Raw genomic sequence first — 25,448 nt, forward strand, 5'->3', positions numbered from 1 at the left:
AAATAGTTCCGCGGGACTTCCTGCTTCTTCCCAGCATGGTAGCTGAGGCATTCCGCATTTGCAGCTTCGCAATTGGAGCATTGCGGGTATGCCAGGTCGCACTTTGAGGCTTGTTAATGGCTCTACGCTTGCTACATCTATGGGGTGGTGGACCTACCCTCTGTTTCCTCTTGCGGCACCGTTGACATGCCACGGCGCTTCTAGAAAGACGTGGGCCTCGCGGTCCCGGGCTCTCCATTATCAAGCTGAGGTTCTCTGCTGAGCTCTATGGGGTCTCACTCTGGTTGATGTCGTGGTTTGCTGCAGTAGCTGGTCGTGGCCTATGACAATGGATAAATAAAAAACCAGAGGAGAGAGCATCAGTACTAGGAGCGGGGAAATACTTGGGTTTGAGATGTTGAAACTAGACTTGACTTAGTAATAGTCGGCCAAGCTCCGCTTATCGCTACGAACCCGCTCGACTCTGGAGACAATGGACACAACTTCGCGAATAGGTAGTGTAATAGGCAAAGAGCCGTATAAACAGATAGAAGCATGCGGCTCTTCCTACTCATATGTGCTATTTATGGATTATCTAATTCGTAGCTCTCACATGAAGTTGCGTCAGAGCCAGCACCGCCGCCGGTCTTTCTTTTAGGGGTCATCCAGGTTGATCAACTACTTGGCACCTTAGATCGACCTAAATTTCTCATGCTTCTGAATGTTTGCAACTACGCGGACCCCAGCCTTACAATGTCTATAAGGTGTACTTGTAAAGAGGAGAGCGATCTCCCAGATCCGATAGCTCCTGCTCGGTGAACCTTGCGCGGATCTCCTCCTCAGGAACCTGGGCCTTCTTCTTGTTCAGGTACCAGTAAGCTCCCTCCAGGCCCAGCCCGATCAAGATGCCCACGGCCAGAACGCCTATCGAAGTCCCGTAGCCAGTGGGGTAGGCCGGCGCCTCCCTGGTCAAAAACATGAAGCTGCCAAGAATGCCACCAATGTTGCCGACGCCGCTGTAAAAGGCCAGGCCGACGGCGCGCTTGCTGGCGGGTGTAATGTTGTTGGCGGTCCAGGACGTGATGGCCGGGTTGACGGGGAACAGGCCGATGCAGACGAGAAAGACGGCAAAGTAGGCAGGGCCAACGTGCTGGTCCGTGTGAGCGCCGAAGCTCATGATGACGGCGTAGCCGATGATGAAGAGCATCCAGGGGATGACAATGAAGGGCATTCGCTTGTAGAACCGGTCAGAGAGCTTGGATGAGAGCACGGTCGCGATGGCACCGGCGATATACGGCGGCGCCGTCATGAGCTGGGCGGTCTTGTTCTTGAAACCCATGCCCTTGATGATGGATGGCATTGTCAGTTTGACACCTGTCAGGTGTTTCGGTCAGTACGAGTTCTGATTTCGCGCTAGCGTTGAAAATGGAGAAGACAAAGGAACGCACCATAGCCAGCAGTAATGTTGACAAAGAGCAACGCGGTGGTGCCGTAGATCTTCCAATCCGTGATGACAGAGCGGAACGCTTTCCAGCTAGTCCTAGATGACTTCTCCCCAAACTGGCCACCATCCTTGATAAAGTGCTGGATCTCCAGGTAACGTATCTCCCCAGGGGAAAGCCACCTGGAGAGCCTAGGGGAGTCAATGAGAAAGAAAAAGCACGAGACTCCGAGAAGCACAGTGAAGAGACCTTCAAGAATGAAGATCCATCTCCAGCCTTCGTAGCCTCCAACACCGTCCATGCTTGCAATTGCCGCTGCAAGAAGGCCAGAGAATGCGGAAGCAAGGGCGCTTGTTAGGTATAGGTATGCGATGCGGGTCGAGATCTCATTGGGCATGTACCACTGTGTGCAGATGTAAATGGCGCCAGGGAAAAAGCCGGCCCTGTTGGCTTTGTCAGTTCCGCTGATCCCCGGCTTTCCGTTTTAGTTAGAGTGACATGGCTTACTCAAACAGACCCAAAAGGATCCGAACAGCCACGAGGCCTCCGAAGCCCTGAACAACTCCATGTAAAGTCATGATAATGCCCCAGCAGGTGACAATGATTCCGATGTAGTAAGATGGTCGCTTGAACTTCTTCAAGATGATGTTGCTTGGGATCTCTTTGGCACGGTCAGAACTGGTATATTCCTGATATTAGACAAGAAGTCATATGTAGATAGCTTACCAAATCCGACATAGGTGATGAAAAGAATGGACAGGGCAATGTTGTATTGCACTCCTGTCAAGCCAAGGTCCGCTGAGAGGCCTTCGATGGCCGCGTTGCCAATATTGGTACGGTCCAGGTTAGATATGAGGTAGAGGATAGCCAGCATAGGAGCGAGGCGGATATCGATCTAGAGATAAACAACCTATTAACTTTGGTCTAGCAAAAGTGTCAGAGGTCATGTTGCACGTACTCGGTGAACAAGCTTCTTTCGCTGCTCGGGAGGGTAGTTGAGGTAGAACTCCTCATCCTCGGGAGGCAAGCCCAGAACACGTATCTCGCCAATCTGAACGACTTTTTCGACCTTCTCGTCGGCCATCGAAGCCGCATCAGGAGCAGGCTGGATCTGGTCCATCTCGCCCTGGTCTTTGTGGAGCGTAGCCATCGCGAGTATCGAAGAAGACAGGGCACAATTGATGAACAATACTATCCAGGGGAGCCGGTGAGCATTATTGGGGATGGGACCCTGATCTTATACCACCCCAGATCTGCTGGTAAATCAAGGAGTCCAGAATCCCGTCTCGTGAGCTGGGGAGATTCTCGTTCCCAACGAAGGGTCTCTGGAGACAGATCCTGGGGAAGTGGGAACAAGATAAGACCCACTGTCGGCTGAGGCCGACAGAGATGTTCGGACTCGTGCGACGGAATGGCGAAGGTAACAAGAGATAGACGAACAATGTTTAGCTGGTAGCGCATTGCTCCGAGGGCGGATCTTAGTCAAACCCCCGTCTTAACGAGGACGGGGCGCCTATCTCTACCTCCTGAGCTTGATTTATGGTGTGTTCTTCAGTCACCAGGCCCAGTTGAAGAGAAAGACCCATACATTAGAATGTGCCATTGAGATTAGGCACTCAAGCTCTTAGCCATCCTCGTAACTTGCCACTACGGACTATTATTCATTGTACGAGGAAATACTGAACGAGTGTTGACTTTTTGCTCTGCCTAGCTACTTTCTTGGCACTTGCCAGTCTTCCTCAACCTGAGATCGGGATTTACAACTCCTTTCCATATTTTCATCTTACCGTGATGAATTCTTTCTGATCTATAGCCGCGACAGCTTCTTGGCGTCTTTGGATCTATCACTACGCCTAGCTGATCGAGCTAGACGCTCCTTGCTATACTGAAAACACTCAGGCAGCCCAGTATCGTGCCAAGAACCGCCACAAACCAACTTGGCAATGCCAGGGGCACATGTAAAGATTCTTGCCATCCCTTGCATTTGAGTTAATAAATGAGACAGATTATTGTGGTGAGAATGAGAAGGAACTCACCATGGCCGTTGAATCCGGCACACACCCATTGTCCTTCAAAGCCGTCAAGCTCTCCAACCCATGGCACCAAGTCAACCGACTTTGCAATGATACCAGTCCAAGCTTGGTCAAGACCTTCGCCTTGGCGCTTTTGGCCCAGCCTCGCAGATTCTGGAAATAAAGCGTTGAACGTGTGAAGGGCGTCTTCTACAATCTCCTCTTGACAACCGCTATCATCAAAATCCACCAAACTATCTCGCGTTTTCTGACTCAATTTGGGATTTGTTCTGGATGCACCCAGTACCAGTGTTCCATCCCCTTGCCTTTGGATGAGAGAGTAAAAATGGTGGAGGGAATATCGAAGGGAGTACGTATTGTGCAAAGCATTCTCCCCGGCCAGCCCAGCGCTGGGAATGATTGAGTGTGCTTGTGCTATATTGGGAGTGATGGATTCTTGTAATTGCGGGAGGAGGTACGATGCATATGCATTCGTGCAATGAATGACTTGCTCGGCCGCAATAGATCCCCGGGGGGTGTGAATGTCCCATCCTGATGTTGGTGAGGAACGCGCGATTGAGGTTGCCGGACAATGCGTCCACAGTCTGGCTCCCTTTTCTATGACAGATGAGAGCAGCCATTGTGCCAACTTGGCAGGGTGTATAGAACCGGCCGGCCATTCGTAAGCAGCCACCGTACTCTGTACTCCAGTCTTCGTCTTGGCCTTATCTCCCTCATAGAAGCGAACGTGGCTCAAGTCACCGCCTGCCTTTTCATATTCCTGAAAGCTCTTTAGTTCCAGAGCGGCGAATTCAGGAGTTAAACAGACGTCAAATGTAGTTGTGTGATGAAAGTCGCAAGGGACATCGTTGTTCTTGACAAAAGCGGCCACCCGCTCAAAAACGAGCTTCTCATTCTCAATGATTTTCAGTGCCTGTTCAGGGCCGTGCACAGTAGCGTACATGGAGAAGCCGCGGAATGCATCAGGCCGAACATGCCCAGCATTCTTGCCGCTAGGCCCTGATACGGCTTCACGCGCCTCGAGTATGAGGATATCGTTGGCGGGAATACCCTGCTCTTTGATGAGGGAGAAGGTGGTGAGAGCGCCTGCGATGCCTGAGCCGATGACTACATATTTCGAAGACGGCGGAACAGCAGCTGTGCTATTGGAGTTCAGGTAGGGAAAAGCGCGTGTTGTGCGATGCCAAAACGATAGGCCAGGCGTAGGATGTGGTAGCGAAGGCCGAGGGGAAAGCGTTGGTTGTGACATCTTCATTTAAAGGGCTAGGGGTCTAATTCGCATGGCTGAACGGATTACAAAAAGAGAAAATGATCAGGCAACCAGATCTAAAGAGCAGCAAGAGAAGATCGACTGGGAGAAAGTTTGGTTGTGTGGTATCATCCTTCTGATTCAAAGGACTCTATCCCCGAGCGCCACACTAAAAGCTGTTGGTCGTGCTCGACAGATATGCACAGAGATTCATGTGCTAACCATCAGAACCCAGCCACAGCAAATTATCCTAGCAATCTCCTCTGTACTGGTGAAAGAGACGTAAATCCGGTTTGTACCCGACAGGTTGGTGGTCGGCGTCATGTCCGACAGCCCTTGTCATGGCCCCGCATCGGACTCGTGCGATACAGATCGGACTCGTGCGAACAATTATCGGCGCGCTTCGGATCATCATCGACCAAAGGCAGGCGATGATGGGTAACACGGATTCACCAGAGACGATTTATGGAACGAAGGAGGACTTGGGAGAACATTGTCCGTCGATGCTTAAAGAACCCCGTCGTCCCGCGCCTACATCCGATAACAGTAGATACACTTATCGCTGTTCCAAACCCCGTCACTCTTTAAACAGGCACCATGGCTATAGGGGCTGCGTTTGGTGCGGTCGAACCGAAAAGCATTGAGATTGCCATAGATCGTGGCGGGACATTCACCGATGTTTGGGCCAAGATCCCCGGGCGCAAAGACCTGGTCATCAAGTTGCTCTCAGTGAACCCGGAGAGCTACGATGACGCGCCAGCAGAAGGTACGTGTCTGTCATAATCCTTATCTAACAACTAATATCTGACGTGCGACAGGAATTCGACGTGTATTAGAAACCGTCACGGGACGCAGCCTGCCACGTTCAGAGCTGCTCCCAAAGGACCTGCTTCGTTCCATACGCATGGGAACAACAGTAGCGACTAATGGTAAGCTCCCTTGGCACTTCTATCTTTCTAGGGCGATGGAAACATCTGCAATCATCTTATTAGACTCTATCTGACACCGCTCAGCTCTGCTCGAACGTAAAGGAACGCAGCATGCACTCGTTGTCACTGAAGGGTTTCGCGATGTACTCGAAATTGGCTATCAGTCTCGTCCGAAGCTTTTCGAGATTGCCATCAAAAAGCCAGATCTTCTCTATGACGAAGTCTGTGAGATCTCAGAGCGGATTGCCTTTGAAGGCTTTCCCGAAGACCCCAGGTTTGGTCTTGCTGAGACACCTGGGGTTCTGGTGAAGGGCATCACGGGAGATCTTCTCCGAATTCTGAAGCCCCTTGATGAAAATGAGGTTCGAGAGAAGTTGTCAGCCATCCGTGCAAAGGGTATTGATGTTATTGCCATCTGCCTGGCGCATTCCTACCTGTACCCGAACCATGAAACCCGTGTGGCTGAGATTGCTGCTGAGCTTGGCTTCAGTCACATCTCCGTGTCGTCCACCGTTGCTGGCGGCATGGTCAAAATGATCCCACGTGGTAGCTCTGCTACAGCAGATGCCTATCTGACCCCCAAGATCAAGGAAGTACGTTGAAGGCTCCCCAGAGCGAGTCTGATCAGCTGAATTAACCGAGTCTAGTACGTATACGGATTTGCTCGCAGATTCAAAGACAACAATCTCGATAGTGTGAACTGCCAGTTCATGCAGAGTGATGGTGGTCTCACGAGTTACGACAAGTTTAATGGTCTTGGTGGTATTCTGAGCGGCCCCGCCGGCGGCGTTGTTGGTTATGGCAGAACATCCTATGATGGCAGTACTCCCCTTATCGGCTTCGACATGGGCGGTACCAGCACCGACGTCTCACGTTTCGGTGGTAATTTCGAGCATGTGTTCGAGACGACAACGGCAGGCGTGTCGATTCAGAGTCCCCAGCTAGACATCAACACTGTTGCTGCGGGCGGCGGCAGCATGCTCTTCTGGACGAACGGTCTGTTCAAGGTGGGACCAGAGGTAAACAAACCCCGTGTGTCGTCATTGATCTATATGCAATACGTGTTTCCTAACTCCTTGACAGAGCGCTGGTGCCCATCCTGGCCCTGCCGCGTATCGCAAAGGCGGGCCGTTGACCGTGACAGATGCTAATCTCTTCCTCGGCCGCATCCTGCCATCATTCTTTCCCGCCATCTTTGGCCCTAATGAGGATCTGCCTCTCGACACCGAGGTCGTCGCTCAAAAGTTCGAGGAGCTGACGAAGGTTATCAACGCCGAGACTGGACGTTCCATGACACCTCAGGAAGTAGCTTACGGTTTTCTCACCGTTGCCAACGAGTCGATGTGCCGGCCCATCCGCGCCATTACAGAGGCCCGTGGCTTTGAAACAAGACAGCACAATCTTGCTGTCTTTGGAGGGGCTGGCGGCCAGCACGCTTGCGAAATCGCAGCCAAGCTCGGTATTCAACGGGTGATCATCCACAAGTACTCCAGTATTCTATCTGCCTATGGAATAGCCCTTGCCGAGGTGGTTCAGGAGGCGCAAGAGCCGAGCAGTGAGAATCTGTCAGATGAAGCGCTTGTCAAACTCGATGGCAGAATCAGCGTGCTCAAGAAGTCTGTCATGGGAAGCCTGTTGTCTCAAGGAGTCTCCCCTGAGGCCATCGAACACGAATTATACCTGAACCTGAGATACCACGGCACAAACACCAACTTTATGATACAGCAGCCCGAAGATGGCGATTGGCGTGCTGCGCTCGAGTCGACCCACCTACGGGAGCTGTCCTTCTCCTTCCCTCACGACCACAGAGTCGTCGTAGATGATGTGCGAGTCCGTGGCGTCGGGAAGGGTGGTAATACTACGACAGACTCCGATGTCCTCGTGAAGGAATTGGCCAACGTCAAATTCTCAGAATCGACGATTGAGAGCGCTGCAATGGTAAGTCTGCCCTCTCGTGCCAGGATAGTATTCTACTAATCTTCTTCCTAGACACCCGTGTTCTTCTCTGGGGAGCTTTTAGACTCCAAGGTTTATAAATTAGATCGAATTCCCAACGGCAGTGCGATATCCGGGCCCGCTATCGTGATCGACAACACCCAGACCATTGTTGTGGTGCCTGGTGCTGTGGCCAAGATTTTGTCCTCCCACGTGGTCATCGAGATGCCTTCAGCTCCTGTTCAGGACGCAGGCGACGAAACCACCAGGTTTGTCGATCCGATCAAGCTCAGTGTCTTTTCGCACCGTTTCATGAGCATTGCCGAGCAAATGGGTATGGCCCTCCAGAAGACCAGCATCTCATTGAACATCAAAGAGAGGCTGGACTTTTCTTGCGCCATCTTCGGCCCCGGTGGAGACTTGGTTGCCAATGCACCACGTAAGTATGTCTTTCTTGAATCTCGCAGCAGAACGTTTGCCTAATTCAACTGTTTAGATGTCCCTGTTCATCTCGGCAGTATGAGCTATGCAGTCAAGTACCAACATGAACTACACAAGGGCAACCTCAAACCAGGAGATGTTCTCGTAACCAATCATCCAGAGGCCGGAGGCACCCATCTGCCCGATATTACCGTCATTACCCCAGTTTTTGAGAATGATGGCAAGACTATCTGCTTCTATACCGCCTCTCGTGGCCATCACACAGACATTGGTGGTCTGGAAGGGACATCTATGCCTCCTAATTCCACTTTCCTGTGGCAGGAAGGTGCCTTGATCAAGTCCTTCTTCCTTGTCCGTGATGGGCACTTTGATGAAGAGGGCATCTGCAAGATCCTGACCGAGCCAGGCAAATACCGTCGGGTCACGCCCAGCCGCAAGATCAACGAGAATCTATCAGACCTCAAGGCTCAGATCGCGGCCAACGCCAAGGGAAGCCAGCTTATTGCCACGCTAATGGCAGAGTACGGCCGGCCTACCGTTCATTTCTACATGGCAGAGATCCAGCGCAATGCTGAAATGGCTGTGCGCTCGTTCCTCAAGCAGACCCGCGAGAGGAGGGGGCCCGTCGTCCTCCATGCCGAAGAAGGTATGGATAATGGCGCCATCATGAAGGTCGCCATCACTATCGAGGAGGATGGCGGTGCCACCTTTGACTTCACCGGCACGTCGAACGAGATGTACGGCAACTTCAACGCCCCTCCTGCGATCACAAACTCGGCCATCATTTACATCCTCCGGCTCCTCATTGGCGTCGACATTCCTTTGAATCAGGGATGCCTGGCTCCTGTCAACGTGATCATTCCAAAGGGCTGCTTCTTGAACCCGTCGGCAGGAGCAGCCGTGTGCTGCGGAAATACGCATACGTCCCAGCGCCTAGCTGAGCTTCTGATCAAGGCCTTTGATGCAGCGGCTGCATCGCAGGGAGACAGTAAGGTTTCCGTCGATAAGAAATTACGGTTGTTCAAATAGGCAACTAACACGGCTCTGCAGTGAACTGCGTGGCATTCTTTGGGGTTTCTGGATACGACAGCGACGGAACTCCGCAGTTGGCTTACGGTTACAAATGTGAGTGACCTTGCTTGTATGGCTCAAAGTCAACTCCCGCTAACACAGACTAGATGGTGAGACGATCTGCGGAGGAGAAGGAGCTTCAGAGGTATTAAACACAACCTCGTTCTTCTAGACTACCCCGTGCACTAACATCTGTATGCTAAACAGGGCCACCATGGTGTCTCTGCTGTTCAAATCCACATGACTGTAAGTGCCCAAGCCCCGTTTGGCAGATTTGCCTCTGTTAACAGCGATGCCAGAACACTCGGACAACGGATATCGAGTTGTTGGAAAGACGTCTGCCCATTCTCATTCGAGAGTTCTCTATCCGACGAGGCAGTGGGGGACGGGGCAAATGGAATGGGGGCGACGGAATCGTCCGCTCGTTCGAGTGCCGCGTTCCCTTGACATTCTCCATCATCACCGAACACAGAGTTCGAAAGCCGTTCGGGATGAAAGGAGGTGAAGATGGCTCCCTCGGTGTAAACTTTTGGGCACGGGGAGAACCGGACGGCAGCTACAAGTGGATCCAGTGTGGTCCCCGGGGTCTCATTGAGATGGAGACTGGTGACAGGTTTGTTATTCACACGCCTGGCGGCGGCGGCTGGGGCAAGCCGGTAGAGCAAGTCACGAACGGCCATGCTGATAGAGTTGCTCTGACGAATGGGCATACAAATGGGCATACGGGAGGAGATGGCGGTGCCGAGCCATACCCTCGTGCCTCAGGGAGCTACCACAATTTCCTCTCGGAGCAATTGGCAGCATCGTGAGGGGAAATCAAGGAACAATCCCGGATTATTACAATGGATGCGTCGGCTGCTACAGTATATCGAACTTTCCGATAAGCAACCAATTGCAATATGGTTCGGTTCGATCAGAACGTCATGTTGCTTGCCGGCGTTGCTTCCCGGGATTTGAGGCGGGCAGGCAGTGTGAATTGCCCGAGAGTTCGGCCTCGGCGATGGGTCAACAGACCGGCCGGGAATCTCTGTGGGGCGGGATCTACAGGCGTGAAAGGCCGACAACAGAAGCAATTGGGTGATCTGACCAGCATTGAACGTGAAGAAGTTGAATGTGCCGCGTCTCGCTCAGCCAGCCCTTCAGCCCACAGAGCTCCCCGCCGCTGTCCATCGGCTTCACCAACCATTGGCAATCAAGCTGAGTAATCGCAACTTTCCAAAAACAAGGTTATTGCTGTAGGGCTGCCGGTCGCGGAGTGGAAAGGTGCTTACTTGACACGTATCCTTGGCAAGGATCGTTCAACGTTATGGGTGTATATTGCATTTGCTAGATGCAGTCCTTCCTTAGTCTGCAGATTCGGAGACGGATAGACTGCCAGGAACAAAAACAGGTGTACCATCCTTGCTTCGGGCCAGCATACAACGGTAAATCCGACTAAGCAGGGCAAAGCAGCGCAAAGCAGGGCAAAGCAGGGCGCCGGTTGACTCGTGATGCCCTTTTCTCTGGAGCTAGGCATTGGCCTCGGTGCGGGCGGAGTTATCGGCGTGGTCCTGGTCGATGCACTAACCCGCACCTCTCGTGCTGGTGCCAGACTTTTTCCCTCACAGAGTGGGCAGAGTGGGCAGAGTGGGATCGAGGGGTTTTCCCTTGCAGGGCAGCCTACCGAAGGTCCACTTGCCCAGCGTGATGGATGATGGCATCTTCCGCCTTGGCTTCACTAGGAGGCCATGGACAATGGAGCTTCCGCGGAGACCCTGCGGCCGCAGTGTTTTATCACCGTCTCTCCCCATGAATCTCAGTGCTCGTTTTGTCACTCTGGACCGACATGTCCTCCCGTAGGTCCTGTAGTTAGTTCCCTCCGCCAGCAAGAGCCGTGACGAAAGCCGGGTTGGGTGGCTTGGCCGTGAGACATAGAGAGCGGCCAGAGTCGGTTCTGGCCGTCTGACACGCATCCACCGCCTCGCGCCCACCTGTGAATAGCGTTCTGGGGTGATCATATATAAGCTTTTTCGTCCTAGGATCGGCCAACGGCCCCAAGCCGTCCCGACTTCGCACCACCACATCGCACTTCCGAGGAGGCTGCCAGACAGACCTCTGCAATTCCAGCCTGCAAAACATTTGCTACTGGAGGTTGAAGCGCATCGTCAGCCAGTTCTCGAGGCTCAGATGGGCGCAATCGGCACGAGGAGTGCGTGAAAAGCAGACATTCGACATCGCATTGGCGGGCGAGTCAGCTCTCAATCCAACCACCGATCGCCTCGATTCAGCGACGACCGGAATTCCGTTACTGCGACACAAGACCTAAAATTTCGTCCTCTCTCCCTCTCTCCCTCTCTCCCTCTCTCCCTCTCTCCCTCTCTCTCAATATCCGTAGACGATATAATCCGCGCCTCGATCCATAGCCAGCCGGCCGGCCGCACCCCAGCGCCATGACCGAGAGCATCGGCGCTGACTCCCCCGGGAGCACGCACGACCACGACGACAATGCCTCGGACCACGAACCGGGGCCCATCCCCTCGACCGCCAGCGTCAACCAGCTCGTGCAGTCGCTGCCCCGCGGCGCCTCGGTCTACACGCCCAACACCGTGCCCAGCGGCGACATGAACCCGCGCAGCTGCGTCACCTGCCGCCGCCGCAAGGTCCGCTGCGACAAGACCATGCCCTGCGCCAACTGCCGCCGCGCCCAGATCCCCTGCGTCTTCCCGCCCCCCGAGCGCGCGCCCCGCCGGCCCAGGCGCAGGGACCCCAACGCCGCGGCCGGCGGCAGCAAGGCGCAGTCGAGCGAGCGCGAGGTCGAGCTGCTCAAGCGCCTGCGCAAGCTCGAGGGCATCGTCGAGGAGCTGAGCGGCCAGATCGAGGTCGAGACGTCGAGGCACCAGTCCAGCAGCGGCAACTCGCCCGAGGCCATGTACGGCTTCGGCGAAGCAGGGTCCGCGACGGCGGTCGCGGATCGCACGATGGGCAGCGTCAGCGGCGGGAGCAACAGGAGCCATGACTCGCCTCGTCCGGGGCAGGAGGGAAATAGCCCCTCAGGTCCGCCCAATTCGGGCATCTTTACCACCGGGTACAACCCGACATTCCCGCCGCCGAAGCGGACATCGACCGGCGAGGTGCGGAAGAAGTTTGGACGGCTGGTCATCAATGATGCCGGCAGGACGCGATATGTTTCCAGCGCGTTTTGGTCCAAGATCAATGACGAGGTACGTCGACCTATACAGCTCATAATTGTCGGACCAAACTGACCTTTGCATTTAGCTGGATGAACTGCGCGCCAGTGCCGAGCTGGGCCTGACCTCAGACGACACCGAGCAGTCAGAGGCCGGAAGCGACGTAGACGAGCCCGCCGACAACTCCTCCCAGGCCGTTCACCACGCGTTCCTGTTCGGCTACCGCTCCTCCGATCTCGATCTCAAGAAATACCACCCGCTGCCCTCGCAAGCGGCTTACATGTGGCAGATATATCAGGAGAATGTCGATCCGCTCGTCAAAGTCCTGCACATCCCTACCATGGACAAGCTGGTGCGCGCGTCGAGGAATCCTGAGAGCTTGGTGCCCCAGACCGAGGCGCTCATGTTTGCCATGTATTTCGGTGCTCTCACGTCCATGGATGACGAAGATGTGAGTATCAGACGCGCACGCGCTCTTCACGCTGCAATTGCAATTTGTTGCTAACAGACAGCGCTTTTAGGTGATGAAGAACTTCAACGCCGACCGCACAAAGCTCCTCGCGCAACACCGATTCGCCCTCGAGCAAGCACTGGCCAGGGCACAATTCCTGACCTCTTCCGACCTGACTACCCTACAGGCCTTCGTTCTGTACCTCGCCTTCGTCAGGCGCAACGACGACGCCAGGGCTGCCTGGACCTTGACCGGGCTGGGCATCCGCATCGCGCAGTCGATGGGCCTGCAGCGCGACGGCACGAACTTCGACAACCTCACCCCCTTCGAGATCGAGATGCGCCGCCGCCTCTGGTGGGCCATCTGCATGATCGACCTGCGGTCTGCCGAAGACCAGGGCACCGACCTGACGATCCTCGAGTCGACGCACGACACGCGCATCCCCCTCAACATCAACGACAAGGACATCAGCCCGGAGAGCAAGGAGCTGCCGCCGGAGCGCTCCGGGTCGACCGACACCACCTTCACCGTCATCCGGTGCGAGATCTGCCAGGTCGGCCGCCGCCTGCACACGGCCACGGCGGCCGGCTCCAACGAGCAGTGCCCCGAGGAGGCGCTCAAGTCGCTCGAGCTGCGCGAGTCGGTGCTGCGAGGCGTCTACGAGCGCATCGAGAACCAGTACTTCCGCGACTCGTCGCGCGAGACCAACCCCTTCTTCTGGATCGCCGCCAACGTCGCGCGCGTCATCATCGCCAAGCTCGTCCTCGTGCTCTACCAGCCCTTCCTGTTCCGCGGGCCGGGCAACGAGGACCTGTCGAGCGACGTGCGCGACCGCCTCTTCGCCGCCGCGACCGAGATCTTCGAGTGCAACCACCTGCTCAACAACGACCCGCGCACCAAGCAGTACCGCTGGATCTTCCAGACGTACACGCAGTGGCACGCCGTCGCCTACGTCATGATGGAGGTCGCGCACCGCGAGTGGAGCTCGAGCGTCGAGCGCGCCTGGGCCGCCCTCAACGCCGCCTTCCTCGCGCCCAACTCGACCCTCGACATCGAGAAGATGGCCGAGCACTCGGCCATCTGGCTGCCCTTCAAGAAGCTGTACGCCAAGGCCCGCCGCCACCGCGAGACCGAGATCGCGCGCCTCAAGGCCAGCCCGCAGGCCGCCGTCGAGCTGGACCGCGAGGACCGCGTCAAGGCCAAGCCCGAGTCCATGGACGCGATCCGCGGCGGCATGAAGGCCCTGGCTGCGCGGCAGCGGTGGCGGGTGCTCGTCGGCGACCCGCCGCTCGACAAGATTGGTGTCCCGCCGCCTCATCTGCAGAAGAAGTGGCAGGAGGAGCAGGAGGCTGAGGTCAAGACCAAGGCCGAGTCGGACTCGGGCAAGTCCGCGGCGTCGACTGCCAAACCCGCCGCTCCGTCCCCGTGGGCGGAATCTCCCGCCGCAGGCTTACCAGCGAGTCGTCCTTCACCAAGTGGGAACCAGGACGTTGCCGGGGCGCGAGAGGCGCAAGGACAGTCGATGGAGCAGAACATGCACACGCGCGCTGTCTACTCGTTCATGGACTCGATCATGTCGCAGCCCGCCTTTGAGCCGCACGAATGGATTCCCATGCTCTACTCGTCCAACCTCGGCGACGACGTCCAGCAGATGAGCGACTTCAGGAATTTCCCGAACGTGCCGCAGCAACAGCACCAGCAGGCGGGCAACAGCAATGACAATAACAGCGACACCACCGCAATGTCGGGTCTGACCCCCACCGGGAGCAGCGGCACCAGCATGAGCGGCAACACGCCCTCCACGACGCGGGCCACGACCTGGCCCATCGACATGCCCACCACGAGCGTGCCACCTCAGCAGCAGCAGCAGCAACAACAGCAACAGCAGGCGCCGGTAGTCAATAAGAATGACCTCCCGCCGTGGCTGTGGCCCAGCGCGCCGTACTTTGACAACTCGCCCTACGCGGCCGCAGGCCTCGCGGCGGGCGATCCTGCCGCCGCAGCCTACCTGCCTGGCGTCGTGGTGCCTGGGGCCAGCGGTCTGGGCACGGACGCGAATACCGTCTTGCCGACGACGCTGTCGGGCGAGGATGTCAACATGGACGACAACTTTGACTGGCAGAACTTTGGGGAGAACATCAGGGGGTTCGAGCTCGAGACGAATGGCGGGATGTCGGGCAGTGTCTGGGCTTCGCATGTGTAGTCCATGGGGGGAAATGGATGATATTTGAGCGGCAAACTTTGGGTAAACCTGTCCTTTTGCGTGCTTTTAATAACTGTTTGGCATTTTCTCTGTTTCCATGGTTTTGATACCCGTTCGCTCGCAAAACGGCGCGCTGGTGGATCTGTGACCCTGTTTTTGGTGAGAGTTGGGACGCGCCTAGTAGATATAAGAGGGACGTTGTTAAATAGACATTTGGGCTGTATCGCACCTTTTTTTGGACATCACAATGAAGATCTCCTCATTTTATTTCCCAGCTTTCCTATATGGACCATACGTGCATGCACGGAGGACGAGTTGAAATGTGACTTCGTCACGCATATTATGAGCAGCACATCAGATTCAGTGGACTACGCTATATGCAGTGTCCTCCTAGAGACATTCCAAGCCTTTCTCCAGTGTTCTGGTGTTCGATAATTGCCGAGCCTGATAGTTCCTAACCTTTCATAGAGCGAAGCAGTTTCGTACACGGGCTGCAATACAATGCAGTGCCAACAGATCGACTTGTCCCATCCATTTGCGTAACTTTCCGATTGCAATGGAGTCTTGATATCCTCGCAGGGCCTAGTCACCAAGCATAGCACTGGGATCTTGCGTGCCATCCGTTCGTGGGGGGTCAAATAATCCGGGTTGAAGTTGACCACGCAATCACCAAAAATGAGTACCTTTGCCCATGGACCGCCCACCGTGTTATACATGAAACTGTTGACGCTCTTCAACTTTCCTATGCTCTCTGAAGGCTGTGTAATGTCCAAGCCTATCAGAGAAGCCGGAAAAGTGTCACCTTCGACGGTAAGAATTGCTCGCTCGATATCGCCAAGGTAGGGATCTGTTACCCTACGGTAGGTGATGTCACAGCCCTTGAATATTATATTATCGGCCGGGGCATCGAAAGAGGAAATCTGGACTGGGGAAGCAATGGATGCCCACGACCAGCTCGGAAGAGTCGTCCTGGGCCTCTCTTTCAACGATACATGTGGTACGTAAGTGGCTCCAGGACACCAAAATAAAGAGCGAGCAAGATCCTCTTTCCACAGCCCGCACCAATATGTCCAGCCGTTAGCGGTCCCAAATTGCCTCGCGATACCGGCCAGAGCATCCAGTTTGTCCCCCTCCTTGGTCAGTCGGCGATGTGAGTAAATACTGACAACGTTCATCCAGTTCTCGAATAGGGACCAGTTTAAATGCTCCTCCATTAACTCGGTTTCGATATATGGCGGGCGCTTGAGCAGGTGCAAGCGATTTGTGCGAACGTCTCGCTTCCCACTACGGCGAGAAGACTCATAACGCGCGATGCTCCGGAGATCAGCGACTGGCTGTGTACTTGTTGATTGATGTTTGGGCTCGTCAAATACGTAGGCTCCGCATTGACAGCCTGCAACCTCATTACACTGCCACATGACTTCATCTTGAAGGAAGTAGAGTGTACGTGGTGCGAGAAGCTCCTCTTGTAGCACCCATCCTCGACGATGTAAGGGCCACTCGAAATGCCCAGTCTCACGCCATATCTCTGCGATGGGATGAGGGAATTCTCGTGGAGAAAGACCGGAGTATCGCCTACCGTTGTTAACCGGCACGCTTCTGCCGTTCCGATACCAAAGAGGGTGTCCTCGCAGCCTGAACTTCGACTTGCAGAAATGGTGATCTTTGAGTTCCTATAAATTGACGCCATAGAGGAAGCTTCTCGGTTCCAGTCGTCAATATCGTCCTGGATGATACACATGCAATCAATCCAGACAAATCTGATCCCCAATCTGCAGGGTACTTCAATCACATCCTGGACTTTTTAGAGTTGTTACTTGCTGATGTGACTTGCAGACTTAGCATATTTCACTCACAAAGTCGTGGAAGCACCTCGGCGGAAGCATCCGTCATAAGCTTGCTCTGGTAGTTCGATAGAAGCAACCTTGTTGTCTCGGTTTCAGAGCTCCATCGATGACTCAGAGCCGCGTATTCGATCTGCCCCTTCCAGGTCATTGTCTCTAATAAGCGAACGGTTGCAGGAGACGTGCTAGAGTCGAGATGGAGAAGTCGGGTGGGCCTGAAGTGGTTGTCGTCAACATCGCATCGGCGGTGGTTCCTCACACACCTTTCGAGCCATGTCGCCGCCTGGTTGAGAGCCACCTCGCCATTCGTGTTGCCCTGAACACACATCCTCTTTCTTATTCCTAATAATCTTCCATCTTCGGGGACCTCAGGCCAGGCAACGAACTGGAAGTCAAACCTCCGACCGACACGAGTGGCTTGGGCCTCGCAGTCCTGGGTATCCTCTTCGTAAATAGCCAAAGACATGGCAGGGCCCTGTCGAAAGAGTACTTTCTCATTCCAGGTTCTCGGTCGCCCATAATCAAGGATATACTTGAGAATGGCTTCACAAATATGGCAACCTCGATAAGCAGAGATCTCAAGCGCTCGGCGTCCAAAGTGAAGAAATGAAATTGAGTTGTCACCTTCACCGGAGACGTCATCCGCATCGAGATTTGAAGGTGCTGCATCTTCATCCAGCCTGAAGAGGCAAACGCCGCACCTTGGCTTGCCTGGGCCTCGATGGTTGAGATTGAGAGGGAAATGGACCTCAAGCTCGCTGAGCGAGGCGGCGATATCAATGATTTCTTCCGACATCTTGCAAGCTTGCAAACAAGCTGTTAATCCAGATCCTCGTGAGGATTCAACTTGATTTTCGACGGCGTTTACGGTATGGAATCAGTCTCGCTGAGAGGTTAGGCTTGAGCGCGGGGTTTTGCCCATGCCTCACATGCACGTACGACAACCAACATGATTTGTGCAAATTCTCCAGGGTTGCATTGGTCGATTCTCTGTAGCGAACCAATTCTGCCACCAAAGAGGCAGATGTTCGATTGTGTGATTCTGGGTGCTGCCAAGCCATCACTCCCGAAAGGCATCCCTGCACAAATCTCTTCAAACACGTACATAGTGTGTTACCAGGCCTTTTCCCTGAACCCATCTGCTCGTAGGCTTTCATAAAACTGTCCAATGGAGTTGACCTGAACAGTGTGCTTCAACGAACGCTCCACCCCCGATCTCTCCGTTCGTACCGATTACACAGTTCGTACCGTCTGAGCGAGTCTCTTGTATGCCTCCAAACCGTAGCGACATGAAGCCCAGCGTGCGCTCACCAATCTCATCCGGCTTGATAGAGAAGAGCCTTGCGACGGGAGACACTACCTTCTAGGTGAACCTGAACCACAAAGGCAACGTCTTGTCACCAAAGCTCTGGGTAATGACTAGACTCGGATAGACGTGTCCCAGACCGACGTTGGGGTGTTGCTCGGCAATTATTTCGAAAGACATAGTTTTCAAATGTATAGTGTGGTTTCGAACAGCAGCAAGCTGTAATACGCAGGGTTTTGCAACGACAAGTCATCTAGATAGCGGCTCTTTGATGCTGTTCCCAGGCCGCCCGCATGCACAGAAATGACCCGAGAGGATGCGAGGGCGTGATATCTAGCAACGGCAAGAGCTGGATCATGAAACGTAGGCGGGAGTAGTAAAGCAGTGAGAATGACTTGTCTAAGCCTTCAGCCGTGTCTAAAGGAATACTGTGAACGACTGCCTTCTATCTCAGCAGCAGCTGCTTGAAGGTAAGAGAAGTGGACTGACCATATGGCGCGTATCATCGAGATACAAGCATGCGTGGGACATGACGAGCAGGTCGATTAGTTCCTGGCCATCTTCGCTTGCCTGCTGTTCGAGCTGGATGATCTCTTGGCAACATCGGTCTACATCGTTGAGCAATGATAGGTCATCTACTTTGACAAAATGCAACTAGGCCTTGCTCTCAGATGAACAGTCGGTGGCGACAGCATCCGCAGCCCTCTGATTTCTACCCACGAGGTAGATTCGCGCACCTTTGCCATTGGCGGCGTGGCGAGCCAGAGCTCGAAGGGTATACTCTCCTATGCCAGACGTGCCACCGGTGAATACTGCCACCAAAGGCTGCTTAGAAAGGAGATCCCCATTGGCAGAACGGACTGTGTCCAGAGTTAGCCCGGTTGACGACATTGTTGTGGATGGAGAAAGAACTACGTAGTCTTACTCGTCAGTCATGTCTACGTTCTATTTTTTTCAAGACTGATTTGGATTGTATATGCTTCCTGAGCTCAGATGAGAGAGGTGACGTCTGCGATGTTGGTCTGGCACATTTTGGCTGCTATTCTGGTAGATTGCACTCGCATTCACTTGTGGCGCCGGCTGGAAGAGCTTGGAGGGCATCTAGTACTAGGTGTAGTGTAATACATGGATAGCTTCCTAACAAGAATCATTTCTGAGGACGTGGACCCCGGTATGATGACAAGACCAAAGTAAGCATCAGAAAGAAGAGACCCGAGCGGCAATTGCTGCTTATGGATCCCTGGATGTCAAAAATCCATGCGAAACATCCAATTCAAGGTTCCAGGTTGGGTTGATCCAATGTGACAGCAACAGTGTTGGTCCCCTGAGTGACATCACGTGGGGCATTTTCCGCCTAAAGTTTTAGGCGGCTCATCACCTGGAGGCCCGACAGAACAGTGGAAAAAATATCAACATCTCGCGGAGACAGAACAAGCAAAAGCAGACCAGTGCTTCTCATCCGCGCCGCAACACCTGCTCACCATGGACCCCGGGCGCAAGGCTATGATCGCGGGCATGCGATCCCCGACCCGCCGCGACAGAGACGTCACCGGGCCCCGCCGCGACCCAAACAGCCGCATCACCAAGCCCTCTTCCGCCCGCGCGACACCCCCCGCGGCCGTCGCCGCCGCCGCCGCCGCCTCGGCCAACAGGCCCTCGAGCAACCCCAAGTACCTGACGGCCGACGAGCAGTCGCAAAAGTTCGTCGCCGACGAGGACAAGTTCGTGCTCAAGCAGGCCAAGAAGAAGGCCGACATCCGCGTGCGGGAAGGGCGGGCCAAGCCCATCGACTACCTCGCCTTTGCGCTGCGCTTCGTCGACACCGACCGCGACGTGTTTGACGACGACGAAGACGATGTCGAGATCGAGGTGCCGCCGCCGGAGAAGGTGCTCGAGGGCCTCGGGGAGGAGCAGCTGAAGGAGCTCGATGGGGATATCTCGTCGTACAAGACGCTCGAGGCCAACGAGCGCAACCGCGAGTACTGGAAGGCGCTGCTGGCGCTGTGCGATGACAGGAGGGCGAACCTGAAGGGACAAGGTCCGGAGGGCAGGGCGGTCAGCTCGGTGGCGGCGGACATCGACAAGATCCTCGAGCCCAAGACGTTTGAGCAGCTCGAGGCGCTGGAGAAGCAGATCCGGGCCAAGCTGCGGTCCAACGAGCCGATTGATACAGACTACTGGGAGTCGCTGCTGCAGAGACTGCTGGTGTGGAAGGCCAAGGCCAAGCTGAAGAAGGTGTGCAAGGAGATCAAGGCGGCGCGTATAGAGCTGCTCAAGGAGTCGAACCCGGCCAAGGCAAAGCTTCTGGAAGAACAGGATGCCGCCTTTGTTGCCACTCGAGGGTCTGTGGCCGTATCTGGCACCTCCTCGAAGAACAGGGCGACAACGTTTTCCGCTGCTGCCGCCAGCAACGCTGCTGCTGCTGCTGCGCCCCCTCCGGGCACGGAACGCTTTGCGCAGACGGGTCAGGAGGACTTCTCGCAGGCCACCAAGGCCCTCTACGAGCGCGAGGTCGCCCGCGGCATAGGCGAGGACGAGGAGATCTTCATGGCGGAGGAGGCGGTGGCTGGCGGCGGTGCCAGGCCTCAGTGGGCAGACAAGTACCGGCCGCGCAAGCCGCGCTACTTCAACCGGGTGCAGATGGGCTACGAGTGGAACAAGTACAACCAGACGCACTACGACCACGACAACCCGCCGCCCAAGGTCGTGCAGGGCTACAAGTTCAACATCTTCTACCCTGACCTCATCGACAAGACCAAGGCGCCGACGTACAAGATTGTGCGCGAGGGGGGCAGGCGTCGGGGTGAGTCGTTTGCCCCCGCGGGCGAGGAGGATACGTGCCTGATCCGGTTCGTGGCGGGCCCGCCGTATGAGGACATTGCCTTTAGGATCGTCGACCGGGAGTGGGATTATAGTGCCAAGAAGGAGAGGGGGTTCAAGAGCAGCTTCGACAAGGTGAGTTCCAGACACACACAAACTTTTTCCAGTGCGGGATTTCTTTTCTTTCCTCGCAGAGATTTGCTCCTGCACCTTCAACCGGTCAGCAAGCCACGATGCCGGGTTCGCTGGCCATGCCTCCGACGAGCAGGGGCCGTAGCCGACGCCATCCGTGTTGATCAGCCGCCCAGTTCTTGATACGTGGCCATGCGAGAGACCAATGCTGACCCTTCTTCGCGCAATCTGCAGGGTATCCTTCAGCTTCATTTCCAGTTCAAAAAGGTGAGCGTTCCGGGGTTGAGGATGCCGAGTCCACGGAACAAGTCCAGAAAACTGACAGGTCATGGCGTACAGATTTATTACCGCAAGTAGAGTAACGGGCCAGGGTGCAAACCTGGTTTCTGGTGCCTACGTCGTATGCAGAACCCCTGGCTATGCAGTCATCATGGAGTGTGGGCTCGCGGGATCGCAGCCGGCTGGGCTGCCAACGACCCAAAGGGGAAGTCTGGATATGTCATGGCGGGGTGGCTGGCGGGACGGAAGGGAACAGTCTGCTCTGATCAGCGGCAAGGAGGGCGGGATGCATCGCCCACACCACACACCAGGCGAGAGAGAGATAGAGATGAGACGAAGCGAACGGACGGGCCGTGGTTCGAACGATTCGTGCGACCTTGCGGCATGTCACGACTACCGTTGTTGCAGGTCACCACACAAGGGCCTTTTTTCTTTTTCCTACTTCCCTTTCCTGTTGTGCCACCTACCGGGGCGAGAGCTGTCGTGTCGCCTGACCGCTGGTGATGGGCGTCACCCCTTCACCTTTGTCCGCCCTCCCCGGCAGACTGCCAGCCTGCATGCAGCTGTATCTCGCGTGGTCTGGCGGCGGGCGGCATCTGGACATCGGGCTTATTAGGGTTTCCTGGCTCGCTTAACATTTTTTTTTCTTCTTGTTTAGAGGGAGGAGGAACACGACCTACGCACACCCACGCAGGAACGGACACACGGGTATCCCGAGCATTTACACAACCGCAATGCGGCTCTGGCGAGGGAACAGCGGTTGCCAGCGGTCGCAGTAGCCAAGCCTGGCATGAGGAAGCGAGGAGAGGAGGAAGCCAGCGTGTCCTGCAGCACCCGAAGAAAGGGAGGGGGGAGGAACCTTCACGTAGCAACATAGATCATGCAAGCAAGCAGTGGGACGGCGGTCGGGCTTGTCCATTGTCCACGGCTATGGGCACGCCGCACGACTTGCCTCGCTGCACAACGACAACGAGCGTCGAATTGGAGCAATCGGAATAGACAACATGGGAGATCAAAGGAGGGCAGGAAAAAAAAAGAAGCAATGTTTCATCTCCACTGCCACGAACCCCCCACTACCTGCCACTGCCTGCATGGCATGGCGTCTGCCCTTTTCCTCGTGCTGGCGTGCCTTTCCCTTCCGCTGTCTGCTCGGCCCGCGATGTCGCCATGCAGAGCAGTGGATGCTCCCCTTGTTTTTTTTTTCATTGTTGTTTTCCCACGACGGCCTTTCTGTGGGCCTTCTAGAAGATGCAGCGTTTCAATGATCATGCATGAGGTAGATGCTCGGCAGTCAGCCGCCGCTTTCTGATGCCGCCCTCTGGAAAGGGGGGCCGGCGATGCCGCTGGCAACGAGATTCGCCAATGGCCGCGCCACCGAGAGCAACCTGCAACCAACCGGATCTTCTGAGATGTCGCAGATAGGTACACAAGGCAGCAGAGAGAGAGTGAGAGAGAGAGAGAGCACGTCCGGATCCCCCCTGCCCTTGTCCCCCCTCGCCCACTGCCTGCTCCACCAAATTCTTCAACCATTTTCTGTGTGTGTGCTGCGTGTTCTGCCCTACGCCTCCCACCTTTCCGTTGAGACCTGTCTCTGACGGGGCCCGTCATCCGCTGCCCTTGTGCCATCTCGGCTTGCTCCTATGAGCAGGAGGGAGGCACAATCAACTTGTAACGCCGAAAGGCACCAAGCAGGGCCAACAGACAGACACATGGTCTGCCAGCCGAGGAGCCCTGACTGGATGGCAGCGAGCGGAGAAAACGATACGTACAGTACCTGGCTAGCTAGCTGCTACCTACCTAGGTCAGGTAGCGTAGTCCATGCAATGACTGAAGTAATTTGCAAACAAAGATAGTTGCCGCCAATGACAGTTCAGCCCGCCACGGCGCCACGATCAAAGGCTAAAGACGGTCCCGACCAGCAATCGCCGTCTGCTGGGACTGGACTGACTCCGTTTCTGCTCTGATGTCACTTTTTTTCTTTGGGCGGCCCGGACTGGACATTTCTGTTATGCCGACCTCCGACGATCTGGAATGCGTGTTCTCTCTCTTCCCGGTAGAAACGCATCCTCGGTGCCTCGGTGACCTGCGTAGGAGAAAAGTGTGGTTGTTGGTGGCGGGACCGGCACGAGAGAGACCCCGGTTGACGAGAGCAGGTAGCTCTTGACAGTGAAGAATCTTACTCGCGCTGCTCATGTGGTCCGCCATCCACTTCCTCTAGTCTTTTGCTCTCAGCAGAGCAGAACTGCCAGGGCTGTCATATGAGTTCTAACTTGGCCTCATTCTAAATCTAGTAGCTTACACTTAACTACGAAGAGAAGAGAGGGCACTCCCACCTGCAGCACCACCCTCCATCACAGCTCCATCCCCCCCAAATCGGTCCATCCATTCCACCCATCCATCCTATCCTTCGAGGCCAGACTACCCTGACGGACGCAGGCCCTGAAACCCACTCCCATCGCTCCACTGACTAGTCTCAACGTACGTTATGGAGCCCGGAGCCAGCCCGTGTTGGCCCACTGGCCGGGTTCGCTTACAACCTTGGAACTCGGCTATCTCATTTCCTCGAGCTCTATCTCTACCCCGAGCACTGCTCTCCAGCGCATTGGATGAGACCCGGTTTGGGGGACGGGCGGTGGATGGAGTCCTTCCCAGACCCTTGCAATGGGAACCTTGCCTAAAACCAGCCCCGTCCGTCGCCCAAACCAGCACATTACAGAAGCTCTCCAGTGCCTGGTTTGGCCTCTTCGGCCTCTTGGGTGGGTATCTCTGGGTCTGGCCAGGCCCGTCCGTGGGGAAGGAGGCTCTTTAGGAGGAGAAACATGCAGATGTGCAGATGTGCATCTTCAAGCTCAGCCAGCTCAAATTAGCTCTGTTGGATGCGCACCCGCCGCACATGCTTCTACTGCACCACCATGCTCTCCCTCACGTATGCAGTACCCTTTCTGTAGCGCAGTCTCGTCTGGCGAATGACTTGGACGTTGGAGACCGTTCTGCCTCGCTCCGAGCGCCAGAGTGATGCCATGGATCCCTCATACGGTGGGAAGGGTGCCTCGTTCAGGTGAGGTCCGGTGAGGAGAAGATGGAGAGGGATGGGTGGATGGGCTAGTGGGAAACCGTTTCTGTCAAACAGAGGCTCCGCTTGCGACCAGGATGTGAGAGGTTGGGACCTGGGATCAAAGACGGAACTTGCCATGTCCTCTCCGCTCACTCGATCGCATTCGATGCTCCCCATTCAGTCCCTTCTCTTTCCTCTTCCTAGCCCTTCCCGTGTCTACCTGATTACCTATGCCTACCTCACTTGGCTGACGGGCCGTTTAGTACCAAAGTCGCAACACCAACATTACATATGCACCCACACACACACGCGCGCGCGCCCCCGGCGCTCTCTTGCTAACACTTGACACGCACACACTCACACATGCACAGGGTGTTTTCCTTACGCACGATGGCACAAACGAGGGAGGGGGGTGGCAGACGCTCCTCTTCTTGCATGGCCCCCTTTCATCATACCCAGACCGGTCTCATGTTGGATACGATGCGCACAAACGGGCGCACAGGCAGCCAGGCAGTGCAGGCCTGTGCAGTGCGTGCTGCTTCCACGTAGTCTGGAGAAAGCCCACATGATAGGACGGCCTCTGCCTCTTCTTTCCCCCACGCCTCTCCTTTTGTCCCTCTCTGGACCACTGCTGATCTCTCACTGGCTGCAACGCCCAACAGCATTGCGCAGGAGACAGCACCAGAGGCCCGAGGACAAGCCCCAGATTGGCAGGAGATCGAGAGTGACGTTGTGCGGTGGGTGTTGGTCGCAGCCTCTTTTCCGTTTTGGGAAGAGGCAGAAAAGACGGAGAGGGAGTGTGGTGTACCTCTCCTCTACCTCACACACTCAATCCTATCCTGCAATGCTAGGCCTGCATGAGTCCATGTACTTCCTCGGCCAACATGCTAGTCCTGCTCTCACCCTCCCTCCAGCTATGTAGGTAGCAAGGTAGGTACGGAGCTTGACTGCATGCCGAAATTGTGGTGCCCTTCACCGGGAAGGTCTCTTCCCATGATGCTCTTCCTGAGCTAGCCCGTGTCTTAGTACTCACTGTACATCCCACATGTATCTTGAGATGGGCGGCGCTGGCGGCTTCGCCTGGCATCTACCTAGTACATTCCACATGCCAC

The 25,448-nt window shown here is 55.4% G+C and overlaps 6 protein-coding genes across 6 annotated transcripts; 3 read left to right on the top strand and 3 right to left on the bottom strand.

Moving 5' to 3' along the window:
• Window positions 1–736: 736 nt before the first annotated feature.
• Window positions 737–2,571, bottom strand: E0L32_003985 (uncharacterized protein; the record flags this gene model as incomplete). Its single annotated transcript, XM_031138344.1, has 5 exons — window positions 737–1,353; window positions 1,428–1,864; window positions 1,929–2,082; window positions 2,148–2,316; window positions 2,380–2,571. The coding sequence occupies 5 exons, from the start codon at window positions 2,569–2,571 to the stop codon at window positions 737–739; spliced, it is 1,569 nt and encodes a 522-aa protein (XP_030998047.1).
• Window positions 2,572–3,410: 839 nt separating this feature from the next.
• E0L32_003986 (uncharacterized protein) lies at window positions 3,411–4,703 on the bottom strand (the record flags this gene model as incomplete). Its single annotated transcript, XM_031138345.1, has 1 exon — window positions 3,411–4,703. The coding sequence occupies one exon, from the start codon at window positions 4,701–4,703 to the stop codon at window positions 3,411–3,413; it is 1,293 nt and encodes a 430-aa protein (XP_030998048.1).
• Window positions 4,704–5,300: 597 nt separating this feature from the next.
• E0L32_003987 (uncharacterized protein) lies at window positions 5,301–9,888 on the top strand (the record flags this gene model as incomplete). Its single annotated transcript, XM_031138346.1, has 11 exons — window positions 5,301–5,469; window positions 5,522–5,632; window positions 5,717–6,225; window positions 6,280–6,651; window positions 6,716–7,570; window positions 7,622–8,006; window positions 8,064–8,996; window positions 9,059–9,133; window positions 9,187–9,224; window positions 9,287–9,325; window positions 9,379–9,888. 11 exons carry the CDS (start codon window positions 5,301–5,303, stop codon window positions 9,886–9,888), a joined length of 3,996 nt encoding a protein of 1,331 aa, XP_030998049.1.
• Window positions 9,889–11,508: 1,620 nt separating this feature from the next.
• On the top strand, window positions 11,509–14,900 carry E0L32_003988 (uncharacterized protein; the record flags this gene model as incomplete). The annotated part of the gene is made up of 3 exons (XM_031138347.1): window positions 11,509–12,279; window positions 12,335–12,697; window positions 12,768–14,900. The coding sequence occupies 3 exons, from the start codon at window positions 11,509–11,511 to the stop codon at window positions 14,898–14,900; spliced, it is 3,267 nt and encodes a 1,088-aa protein (XP_030998050.1).
• Window positions 14,901–15,268: 368 nt separating this feature from the next.
• E0L32_003989 (uncharacterized protein) lies at window positions 15,269–17,540 on the bottom strand (the record flags this gene model as incomplete). The annotated part of the gene is made up of 4 exons (XM_031138351.1): window positions 15,269–16,214; window positions 16,274–16,700; window positions 16,757–16,959; window positions 17,008–17,540. The coding sequence occupies 4 exons, from the start codon at window positions 17,538–17,540 to the stop codon at window positions 15,269–15,271; spliced, it is 2,109 nt and encodes a 702-aa protein (XP_030998051.1).
• Window positions 17,541–19,532: 1,992 nt separating this feature from the next.
• Window positions 19,533–21,185, top strand: E0L32_003990 (uncharacterized protein; the record flags this gene model as incomplete). The annotated part of the gene is made up of 1 exon (XM_031138352.1): window positions 19,533–21,185. The coding sequence occupies one exon, from the start codon at window positions 19,533–19,535 to the stop codon at window positions 21,183–21,185; it is 1,653 nt and encodes a 550-aa protein (XP_030998052.1).
• Window positions 21,186–25,448: the final 4,263 nt, after the last annotated feature.

The sequence above is a fragment of the Thyridium curvatum genome (assembly GCF_004353045.1).
Source record: "Thyridium curvatum strain D216 chromosome Unknown NODE_18_length_519074_cov_76.432364, whole genome shotgun sequence".
Lineage (NCBI taxonomy): Eukaryota > Fungi > Ascomycota > Sordariomycetes > Thyridiales > Thyridiaceae > Thyridium > Thyridium curvatum.